Source organism: Recurvomyces mirabilis (genome assembly GCF_035927965.1).
Source record: "Recurvomyces mirabilis strain CCFEE 5264 chromosome Unknown scaffold_51, whole genome shotgun sequence".
Taxonomy (NCBI): Eukaryota; Fungi; Ascomycota; class Dothideomycetes; order Mycosphaerellales; family Teratosphaeriaceae; genus Recurvomyces; species Recurvomyces mirabilis.
The window spans coordinates 61,700-73,262 of NW_027041985.1; the positions used below are offsets into that span (position 1 = coordinate 61,700).

The 11,563-nt window shown below is 53.7% G+C and overlaps 4 protein-coding genes across 4 annotated transcripts; 3 read left to right on the plus strand and 1 right to left on the minus strand.

The window, feature by feature from the left end:
• Window positions 1-250: 250 nt before the first annotated feature.
• Window positions 251-2,827, plus strand: LTS14_010817 (uncharacterized protein; the record flags this gene model as incomplete). Its single annotated transcript, XM_064843493.1, has 1 exon — window positions 251-2,827. The coding sequence occupies one exon, from the start codon at window positions 251-253 to the stop codon at window positions 2,825-2,827; it is 2,577 nt and encodes an 858-aa protein (XP_064688951.1).
• Window positions 2,828-3,056: 229 nt separating this feature from the next.
• LTS14_010818 (uncharacterized protein) lies at window positions 3,057-3,638 on the minus strand (the record flags this gene model as incomplete). Its single annotated transcript, XM_064843494.1, has 3 exons — window positions 3,057-3,176; window positions 3,264-3,450; window positions 3,505-3,638. 3 exons carry the CDS (start codon window positions 3,636-3,638, stop codon window positions 3,057-3,059), a joined length of 441 nt encoding a protein of 146 aa, XP_064688952.1.
• A 300-nt stretch (window positions 3,639-3,938) lies between these two features.
• Window positions 3,939-7,862, plus strand: SEC31 (protein transport protein S31; the record flags this gene model as incomplete). Its single annotated transcript, XM_064843495.1, has 2 exons — window positions 3,939-7,745; window positions 7,815-7,862. 2 exons carry the CDS (start codon window positions 3,939-3,941, stop codon window positions 7,860-7,862), a joined length of 3,855 nt encoding a protein of 1,284 aa, XP_064688953.1.
• Window positions 7,863-9,359: 1,497 nt separating this feature from the next.
• LTS14_010820 (uncharacterized protein) lies at window positions 9,360-10,538 on the plus strand (the record flags this gene model as incomplete). Its single annotated transcript, XM_064843496.1, has 2 exons — window positions 9,360-9,429; window positions 9,538-10,538. The coding sequence occupies 2 exons, from the start codon at window positions 9,360-9,362 to the stop codon at window positions 10,536-10,538; spliced, it is 1,071 nt and encodes a 356-aa protein (XP_064688954.1).
• Between the last annotated feature and the right edge of the window lie 1,025 nt (window positions 10,539-11,563).

Sequence of the window (11,563 nt, forward strand, 5' to 3'; positions counted from 1 at the left end):
CCGCTTTTCATCATGCACAGATGGTTTGTGAATGGACCACGCTTGATGCTAGACGATAGGGCCATGGATAAACTGCCTTCTACCTTTTACGTAGCGTAATATTTAGTCTGGAAAGGGTTCGCGGAGAAGGTCGTCGGCCGTCGACGATCGAGGCCGTGGGTGTGCTATTAACTCACACCTTCCAATTTCAAGCATTGCGTATTTGTTGTTCAACTTATGTTTTGACTAGTATATCAGGCTGGCCCCGAGAATGTCCGTCGCCGTTTCGCCTGCACGTGTGGCGCCAGGCTTGGCTGCTCAGAACGCCAACGCAGAGGCGCCACCGCCGAGAAAGAGACGACGGAGAACAGCCGGCGGAGGGGCACGAGACGATTGCTTTACATGCGAGAAACGAGCCGTCAAGTGCGATCGCAAGAGGCCATACTGTACGCAATGCATCGACATTGGGAAGGAGTGTTCGGGCTACAAGACAACATTGACGTGGGGTGTCGGTGTGGCCAGCAGAGGCAAGCTAAGAGGATTGTCGTGTCCCATTGCGAACAAGAATCCAGATGGCAGTAATGTGTCGGTAGCTGAGGACAATGGAGGTCGACGGCGAAAGAGCTCACTTTCGTTCGTGAAGAAGGAAGAGGTGACCGGCAATGGCTTAGCAGAGGGATCGACCGCGATGTCAATGCCAATGGTGCCAGAGCATACGCAACCTGTCGATACGCCCACATCGCCAATGCCAGTGCCACAGCAGAGGACTGGATGGCAAATACCAGGCTTTCATGAGCATATGCAAACTCGTCAGTACGACGACACCGGCAACAGCTCACTGAACCTGCCGCCGCTGCACCAACTGCAAACGGGCTTCGGGTCACAGTATAGCCATGCAGGCATGCCTGGCTCTGCTATGTCAATAGGCTCTTACGCCGAAACCGAGTACCACTCGCCTATGGAGTATCCACAGACGCCTGGGTCTATGCACTTCGGCGAGCCCACATCTAATCCTTTCATCGAACAACCTATAACTTCGAGTTCGATGGATAGCTACGCCATGCAGACGACACTACAAGACTCCTTCCCAGACATAGCAGGTGCTATGCAGCTGCCACAGTTCACCGATGCCACAACCATCAGTCCGTTAGAAGCACAGCTCAATCCGATGAATGATGTGCTGTTCAGCAACGATCAACTGGACGTCTTCGCTTTGCAAGGCCAGGACAATGTCGATGATGAGGCCGAACACAGTCTTGCACTGTTCGACTCTCGCTTCTCCAATCCATTCTTCCACCTTACACCGCGGTTGCAGTCTCTGATGGAGTACTACGACCGCTACATCTGTCCTTTCCTCGTCGCTTTCGACGGTACGCAGAATCCGTATAGGAGGCACGTTTTGCAACTGGCCGTACACAACGAGGGACTACAGAACGCTATCGCGGCTCTGTCGACCAATAACCTTCGCATGCGCAAAAAGCAACCACAGCAGATCGGCTTTGTCGAGGAGCTGACAGATGCCTTTGATGGCACAGATCTATCCAGTGCGAACGAAGCTTCGGCCGAAGAGACAATGTACAAGCAGATATCCATCGACCAACTCAACATGCAGCTCACAGACATTCGTGCCGCGCAGGACGACTCTGTTCTTGCCACTCTGTTGATTTTGTGCCTATTCCATGTCTGCGACTCGGGCTTCAGCAAATTCAAGACCCAGCTAGCGGGTGTCCAGAAGCTCCTCTCCCTACGCAATCCGAACGTGCCATCGGAGTTCACAGGCTGGGTAGAGATGTTCTTCACCTGGTTTGACGTCATGACTAGCACCGTCAATGACCGCGAGATGCAGATCAAAGGCGACTCTCTAGACATGCTCGACTTCTCGGCCAACCTCGGTGCGCTCGAACAGTTTTCGGGTTGTGATGGGAGGTTATTCAAGATCATCGCTTGTCTTGGCAGATTGAACTTGCTGGCTCAGGGCAGACCTGTGAGGCGAGGTAGCGCTTCGCAACGCACGCCTCGAGCTTCCGCTATACCACGACCGACCTCACGGTTTGGGCGGAGGACGAAACCCACTGCTAAGTTCCTGGCTGGCCGGTCACTATCGCCTTCTGACTACGAGAATATGGATGGCAATGGCTGGGGCACACCGATCTTATCGAGCGACGAAGACGCTGATGGCTCGATGGACGAAGACACTATGCAAGACGACCGCAAGGAATTCTGGAAGGAGTGGAAAGAGGTTCGGTGCCGTTTGCAAGCCTGGCAGATGGATTCGAATGCCACACCCACCTCATCTCCAAATGCTCCCACCGACCCTGCCCAGCTGGAAGCCAGTTCCCGAGATCTCGTCCACATCAATGAATCCTTCCGCTTCTCCGCGCTGCTGTATACTGAACGCCTTGGAAACCCAGTCTTACCGTCTTCGAACCCGCAATTCCAGCAATTAGTCTCGCAAGCCTTGGCTCACATCTCGGCCTTGAGCGTAACGTCATGCGTCAACAAGTTTTTGCTCTGGCCTCTCTTCATCACGGGCACGGAGTGCGTGGATGAGGTGCACAGGAACATCGTCCGTTCACGATGCATTGAGATCCAACGGGAAAGTGGTTTCTTCAACAATTTGAGCGGTCTCGAAGTCTTGGAGAGGGTATGGAGCGAGGTCGGCAGTAACGTTGCTGGGACGGGCAGTGAGGGCGAAGAGGTCAAGGCCAGGAGGAGAGATTCTGAGGCTGGAGGTGGGTGGATGTGGGATAGAAGGGGTAGCGGTGTTGGTGGCAGGGTGAGGCATGGGCAGGCTTTCAGGTGGAGGAAGGCGATGGATAGGGTCGATGGAGAGTATATCGTCATCTGAGTGAACATGTTCGGGGGGACTTCTGTTTGTCATTGCTCCCGTGTCTGACAAATGATGTACATAATGAATGCAATGCCAGATGATATGCCTAATGCTTGCAATACGCCTGGAGTGTACACAAGTACTCTACCATTGTGTTGGAAGAGCGCAGCTATCGGCCAAGGGAGCAACCTGCGCCTTCGCTTGAACGGAATCGAATGTGCTTAAAACAAGAAAAGAAGAAGCAGGCTCATTGCTGGCGCGGTCCAGCTTCTGCCAGACCTTCCAGTCCTTGCATCGGGTCCTCACCCCTCTGCTCATCGACTGCGTCGCCCTCCTCAGCGACATTGTACTTGCTAGCATAGCCCTCCTGTGCATAAAAGTCAGCAATGCTCTCCTACAAAGACCGTGACAAGGCTTTGGAAAGCTCATGAAGCAGAAGGAGACATGTGCTCACCTGCTCCCAAACAGCCGTCCGACTACCCAGCGTCTCGTTAGGATCCTTTTGTGGTTTCGCCTGGTTGACTTTGATCACGCGGCCGTAAAGCTCGGCTTGGTCCATGTTGTCGATTGCCTCGCGAGCATCTTCTGGTAGGGAGAATTCTACGTAGCCGAAGCCCCTATGGAAGTCTGTTGACGACGCTCTGCAAGGTGCGTAAGAACAAGTACATGTTATCTCTATCATTTCTGAATCATACAATTCTGGCTTTGGCAGCGATACGTCGACAATTTCGCCAAATGGAATGAAAGCATCGTGAAGTGTTTGTTGATTGACCTGGTTGTCGAGGCCACCCACATACACTGTTGCCTTTTGTCGGGACTGATCAGACATGATCTCGCCTCTTGAAGATGATATCGCATATGTTGCCGTTCATCACGTGTTGGTATGAAATAATGCGATCCAACTTCATGCCACTTTTCTGCCAAGGCGATGTGGGGAGGACCCTCTCGAAACGCTTTGGGAAAGTCCAGCTGTGTCAACATTATTGGAAACACGTTTGGCCTTAAGCATATTCTTTAATTCTACTTCGCCTTCACCTCCTTTGCCACCCAAGACACCAATCCGAGAACGATACTCTCCCACATGTGCTTCCGATAATACTTCTCCATTGTGATACCCTCCCAGAACAACATGGTGGGTTTGCGTGAACTGCAGAGGACAGCGGTCTTTGCCTGGTCGCCAGGGGCCGCTGCACCTTTACTCGTGACTGGCACACGCACTGGTGCCGTGAGCGATGACTTCTCAAGCGAGACGAAAGTAGAGCTTTGGGATCTTGGTTTGGATAAAGCGACACCAGATGTCGAATTGAAGCCAGTTGGCAGTATCACCACGGACTCGGGCTTCAACGATATCTCCTGGAGCCAGCCAAGCGATGATCATCCCTTTGGTATAATAGCAGGCGCACTTGACAATGGCTCGGTGGACCTGTGGGACGCAGAGAAGTTGCGACAGGGCAGTCAAGACGCACATATCTCTCGGACAACGAAACACAGCGGGGCAGTAAGGGCGCTACAATGGAACCCCTTCCGACACAGCATGCTCGCATCTGTCGGCGCCAAGGGCGAGATCTACTTGTATGACATGAGCAACGTCAGCAGTCCCTCGAGCTTCCGGCTAGGAGCTTCGGCTGCGCGTGCCGACGACATCGAATGCTTAGACTGGAACAAGCAAGAGAAGACACAGCATATTCTGGCCACCGGCAGTACTGGAGGCTTCGTGACGGTGTGGGATGTGAAGCAGAAGCGTGATGTCTTGACCCTGAACAACCAGAGTAGAAAGGCGGTGAGTGCTGTGGCTTGGGATCCGGAGGAGAGCACGAAGTTGGCGACGGCTACACCCAACGATCAAGAGCCGTTGATCTTGCTGTGGAGCCTGAGAAACAGCAGCGCACCCGAGCGGACACTGAAGGGTCACGAGCTCGGAGTACTCGGGTTATCGTGGTGCCAGCAAGATCCTGATTTGCTCTTGTCCTGTGGCAAGGATAATCAAACTATTTGTTGGAATCCACGGACGGGCGAGAAATATGGTGGCTTTGCAGCAGGCTCGAATTGGGCTTTCCAGACGAAGTGGAATCCACACAACCCAAGCCTCATCGCAAGTGCTTCATTCGATGGCAAGATCCTGATCACTTCCACACAAGCGACGAACTCCAAGGCAGAAGAACAGACGACGGCACAAGCACTCGATGGAGAGGATTTCTTTGCGAAAGCACAGGCACAACCGCAGGGCATTTCTTTCACGATCTCGAAAGCGCCCAAATGGCTTGCTCGACCCTCAAATGTGTCTTTTGGTTTCGGTGGCAAGCTTGTGCGGGTCAGCACAGACGCTTCCAAGAGAAGCAAAGTCAGCGTGGGAACATTCGCAGTAGAGACAGCGATTGGTGAGTCCGCTACACAATTCGAGGAGAAGCTGAAGAGGGGCGACCTGGCAAGCATGTGCGAGACTAAGATCCAAGACGCCAAGACAGACGAGGACAAGGCAGACTGGCAAGTCATCGAGACGCTCAACGCGGGGAAGTCACGGAAAAAGCTGCGAGAGTACATGGGCTTCCCAGATGATGTTGATGACCTTGCGGCTCAAACCGAGAAGCTTGGCATTAATGGTGATGCGGGCAAGGCAGAGACAAACGGCGATAAGGACGACTTCTTCGGTAACGCTGGCGATGACGATAGCTTCCTTGCCAATCTGGCATCCACAAAGGGTGCTAAGACGAACAACCCTTTCAGCATTTGCACAAGCTCCGAGCCAGAGGCGGACAAGAGCATTACACGAGCACTAATGCTTGGTCAATTCGAGAAGGCTTTGGGAATCTGCTTAAAGGAGGATCGAATAGCCGACGCTTTTATGATCGCAGTGTGCGGAGGTCAGAAGTGCATTGACAAGGCACAGAATGCATATCTAAAGAAGAAAGCCAAGGGCCCGAATTATCTGCGCTTGCTTGCTAGCATTGTCGGCAAGAATTTGTGGGATGTCGTGCACAACGCTGAGTTAGCGGACTGGAAGGAAGTCATGGCTACCCTGTGTACGTACGCTGATGAGACCGAGTTTGCCGATTTGTGTGAGGCATTGGGTGACCGGCTCGAGGAGGCTTTCCAAGAAGGTGGCGACTCGAAGGCCTTGCGCAGGGATGCTTCTTTCTGCTATTTGGCGGGAACTAAGCTGGAGAAGGTCGTCAACAACTGGGTGCAGGAGCTGCAGGAGCAGGAAAAGTCTGCTCTGGAGGCTTCGGAAGGCGACAATACTTTCACCGTACATGCCAAGTGCCTGCAAGGCTTTATCGAGAAGGTGTCTGTGTTCCGAAAAGTGACAAACTTCAAGGACGCGGAATTGCAAGCTACTGAAGAGTGGAAGCTTGCGCCGCTGTACCAGCTGTATGCTGAGTATGCTGACATTCTAGCCGCTCATGGACAGCTCGCGAGCGCTGAACAGTATCTCACAATGCTGCCAGCCAAGTTTGGTGGAGCAGATGCGTCGCAGCAGCGAGTACGGCAGGCCACGAAGAAGACCGCGACTGCTTCGGCACAGCGACAAGCTCCAGCAAGTGCAGCTGTAAAAGCGCCGTCTGTTGTTCACCCGGCACGCCCAGCGGCATTTGCACCAGGACAGCCTTTGGTGAATCAAGCTCGTAATGCCGCGCCTTCTCCGTACGCTCCTGCGGGAGTAGGAGCACCAGCACCAGCAGTACAAAGTGGCTACGCGCCAGCAGGGAACACTTACACTCCTGCTGGATATCAGCCTCCTCAGCAACAAGCACAGTACGGGCAGCCTCAACCAGCATACGGAGGCTACCAACCACCACCCCAGCAAGCTTCACTACCACCTCCGCCGCGCATGAGCACAGCATCTCCTTCCGTACCTCCGCCCTCGCAAGCAAAGTCTGGAGATTGGAACGATATGCCCGCCAACTTCTTCAAGGATCGACAGCCTAACTCGAGGAGAGGCACACCGGCACCACAAACTGTTGCATCGCCTTTCCCAAATGCGCCGGCTCCTGTACTATCGCCACCGCCATTTGCTGGACCTCCATCGGTGGGTCAAAGACAGCCTTCCCTGCCTCCTCCACCCAAGGCCGGCGAGGCGCCGCCACGAGTGATGTCACCGCCCACTGCACCTCCACCCTTGGGAAGAGCACCATCGTCTGTTGCTAGCACATACGCACCTCAGCAGTCCAGTTACCCACCTGCAGGATCTACACTGCCAGCTCCGTCTGTGCCACCCACGACTCGAGGTGCTTCTCCATATCAGCCTCCTCCTTCAACATCGAGTGCCGCTCCTTCCAACCGCTATGCCCCGGCTCCAGGCTCTCAGCCTTCGCCTGGACCAGGTGGCATGCCACAACAGCGTCAAGTAGCGCCCAACCCATATGCTGCCCAGCAAGCCCCTAGCCCATACGCGCCGCAGTCGCAATCTCAGACACCATATGGACAGCCGCCACAAGCCCAAGCTCCGCAACAGAGACAAGCGCCGCCGCCGTCTGCACCTCCTCCAAGGGGTGGCCCACCACAACGCAATGCCACACCCTCAGGCCCTCCAGCCCAGCCCTCCCCTCAAGCATCAACTGGTCTCAACTCAAACCCAGTCGAGCATGCACCACCCGCTCAACCAACACCGTTCCAGACACCCAAACCAAAACACCCCAAAGGCGACCGCACCCACATCTCCGCGTCGGCACGACCCATCTACGACATCCTCACCCCGGAAGTCGCTCGTATCAAATCCGTTGCTCCACAGGCTTTCAAACCGCAGGTGGATGATATGGATAAACGGATCAATATCCTGTTCGACCATCTGAATAATGAGGATCTACTGACTCAGGGGACGGTGGAAAAGATGGTGGGCATCTGTGAGAAGGCGGGCAGTGGGGAGTGGGAGGAAGCGGGTGGATTGCTTGCGAGTTTGCAGCAGGGGTTAGGTGAGGGAGAGGGCGGGGTGTGGGTGGTGAGTACTCTCCTTACACTTCCTGCTTGGGATCTGTGTTCTGGAGACTCATGCTAATGTGATTTATAGGTTGGCGTGAAGCGTCTGATCAACATTGGGAAAGCGACGAGCAAGTAGATGACGATAGATGATTATGAGGTACTGTACGGGAGGAGATCAATATCTGGTTACAAGCATCGTCATCAACTGGTACAGATGATATCTACCTACACTGTTATAGTCTCACGAAAGCGATGCTAGATCCACGCGCGCCGAATCATTCCGGCAACTGCAGGATTCAGTCTGTTTTGCTGCTGTTGCTCGTGCGGCAAGGTACCAAAACCGCCACTCGTGCAACTGTCACACGTATGCGGCGAATGAAATACTATGCCATAGAGGCATTGGACTGGACGGACATCATATCGCCGGAGAAGTAGGTCGTTGCACATGCGGCACGGAAGCACATGAGATCGACTCTTCCATGTCGCTTTCCGCTCAACATTCGTCGCACTAATGGGGTCCGGTTCTCCGGTCTTTGCTCAGCTGCATTCGGCATGCATTCGGCTCCATTCATACTATCTATCTCATCCGTGCGTGCATCGACGTCACCATATCAATATTATTCTCCGTCGGTGAACGGGCGTCAGTGCTATCTGCGAGCAGATCTGGCTGTAAGCGAAATCCACGTCAGAGCCTGCCACGAGGCTATCGATTGGTTATTGTGAACCTAAAACTTGCTGCGCCGCCTGTCAGTGAATGCTTGATCTTGGTCGCCCGTACCTTGCATACAATAGTCAGTAGTAAACGCCGCATCGCAGTTTCCCTGTTTGCACGCACACATGCAGCAACACTCTGAAACAAGGCGGGAAGGACGTTTAGCGTGGCGAGACGCGCTAGTGAGAAAGCTTCCCGCTGCGCCAGCAACGTCACCCCAGCCACTGAGATTCTCCCGCTGTCAAACGGTTGAAGCTTTTTTTGTTCGAGAACAGCAGAAACATCGTTTAGTTTGAGATGGTTTGTAGAGAGGTCGGCTTAAGGTTGTTTATGTTATTTCTAATGCTATGCTGGAGATGAGGCGGTGGTGCGAGCGATTAAGTTGGATGCCGCCAGCCGCGCGGGTGTGAAGTTGGTGCTGGTGCTGCAAGGCCGAAGCTGCCGTTGGTGTACCTTGCACGACATGCGCCTCTGCCGTGCTTCTTGCTTGAGTTTCCCTGATATGGCCCATGTCGATATCGGCTGCGTTTTGCAATCGAACATGTTCGTTATCGGACGCAGGCACGCACATGAGATCATCAGCATCACCTGTTCGGAAAACGTGATCGGTGAGGCGAAGCGTGTGCTCTTGTGAATACAGTGGTGCCCAGGCGCGCCTTCCTTGTTTGCCAGCTTCTGAACTTTAGTGGCCCAAGCGGCTGGTACGTGTAACCAACCTCCCACGAAGCACTACAAAATCTTTCTTCCACCACTTCTCTGCATACATCATTCAACTCCTTCGCTCGTATCAACACAAAACAATCAATATCATCCACGAGCATCCACCACAATCGTATTGATCCTTGTGTGCATCAAGACTTTCGCTACATAAACGATATCGACAGTTCAACAATCTTTCAACAAACACACACAAGACTCAAGATGCGTTCATTCATCACCCTTGGCGCCGTCGCCTTCTTCGCCGTCGCTTTGGCGGATGTGACTACTGGTGGTATGTATACACGATCACGACATCACTGAGATCGACCTCAATGCGACACCCTTAATCTCTCTCGTTTTCTCCCTCACTCGAGGAACCTGCTAACAACGCGTCCGACAGAGCTCGTGACAGATACAAACCAAACCGCCACACAATCAATATTGACAGGAAGTGCAGTGACCGTCACCTCCATAAGCACCGCATACCAATGCGGCCCGTCAAGTAAGTGCTCATCAGAAGCTATTGCTGCCCTGTCAAACCCTCCTAGCATAAGCACAAGCATCATGAGCACATTCACTACGTCGGTTTCGTCTGCCTCTCCGACGACGAATGCCTTGACCATTCTATGGTGCGCGATCACTCCTTGCACTTCTGTTGCGATTGAAACTGCCTGGCCGCCTACGTCGACGAATGCTTTGAGCATTTTGGATTCGGCGTTGGACGCGAGCTCATCAGCTGCTGCTGCTGAGACCTCTAGTATGAGCGTTTTGACGGCGGTGGTCACATCCTCCCCTTCTTCGCTCATCTCCCCTGACTACATCACAACGACAACCGTACTTGTGAGCGAGAGTAGCTCACAATCTTCATCAGGCACCACCAACGTCGCCCCAGTCCCAGTTGGTCCAGCGACTAGCTCTTCTGTTCCAGTTGCTGGTGTCACCTCGACCACGGTCACCACCTCCGTCCCCGCTTCCAGCCCCATCTCAGCTGTCACCTCTACGACCGTCACCACGACTGCTCCTTCGTCCAGCGAGGCCGCTCCTGTCTCCACCTCTTACAGCAGCTCTGGTACCACAGTCGTCCCTGTTCCAATTGGCTACACCAGCGGTTCGGCCTCCGCCCCGGCTTCAGCTCCTGCTTCTTCTGCATCAGCCTCGGGCGTCACTACCCTGACAAGCACCACGACCAGCCCAGCTGCGGGTTCTTCGGCTCCTGCTAGCTCGGCCCCATCAAGCAACACCGTCAACCCGGCGAGCACCAGCGCCGCTTCTGCTAGCCGCACAAGCTCAGCTCCTGCCGCTGCCTCGACGACCCCAGCTCCCACCAATGCCGGTAGCAAGCAGCTTCCTGCTGCCCTCGGTGGACTCGCCATCGCTGCCGCCGCTATGCTGTTCGTCTAAGCTATGAAATAGCTCTGACTCGACATCACACTCCTCCACTGCTGCAGCGGGTGGAGGACGTTGTGCTTGCATATGCAGGTTGAGAAAGTGTACCAGGCGTTTGACGAAGCTGCGTGTTGTCCTTGTTTACAATGAAGGCGGATACCCACACGAAGCATGACTTTTATTGAAGCGACGATTGATTGATTTGAGTGAGCGATGGCATGATTGTGTGCTTTGATTGCATGGCATGCATGACAGAAAGGAGCATAGTTCCGCCCTCTTGACGGGGTCGTATACTGTACCTTAGCCTGCCAATTCACACCAAACGAAAGACAGTAATAATCATAATGACAAATTTCTATCTACCACAAATCTCACGCGTCTGTTATCCTTTGTGGCCCCTTCTCATCCGCGACCATGGTCGTTTGTGTCAATGCGTGTCGCCGAGTCTCACTTGCACGGTCTTGCATTGGTTACAGTATCATCGAAAGAATTACCCGAGTAACCTACCTTATACAGATACCTCCACCATCGCGCGTGCGTACGTGCGTGCATGTGTGCGTGCTTCCTGAGAGAATACGCCCGAGACAAAAGAATACATCCCAGGCTACGTCAAGACCGTCAACGCGTTTCGCAAGCACGACGAGATGAGATGCGTTTCAGGAGGCGGGGGACAGAATTGTATTCCAGTTCTTGCTTCCCCCTGAGTGAGGTAAGATGTACTACTAAGCACGACGAAAAAAAAGAAAACCCCTTCTGCTAGCGTGTTGGGAAAGTAAGAAGAAAGAAGGAAGGAAGGAAGGAAGGAAGGAGGTGCCGCGAGGTCCGGGTCGACGAGTACGGGAATGGCATGCCAGAAGGAAGGGGGTGAGCGCTCCTCCTCCTCATTCCGCCCACCATCCCTTGATCCGCTGCATTACTGTTTACTATTTATTTACCGCTATGTCTTTCTCGCCGTGATTGCGATTGTGATTGTGACTGTGACTGTGATTGTGATTGTGATTGCGATTGGGATTGCGATGGTGATGGTGATGGTGATGGTG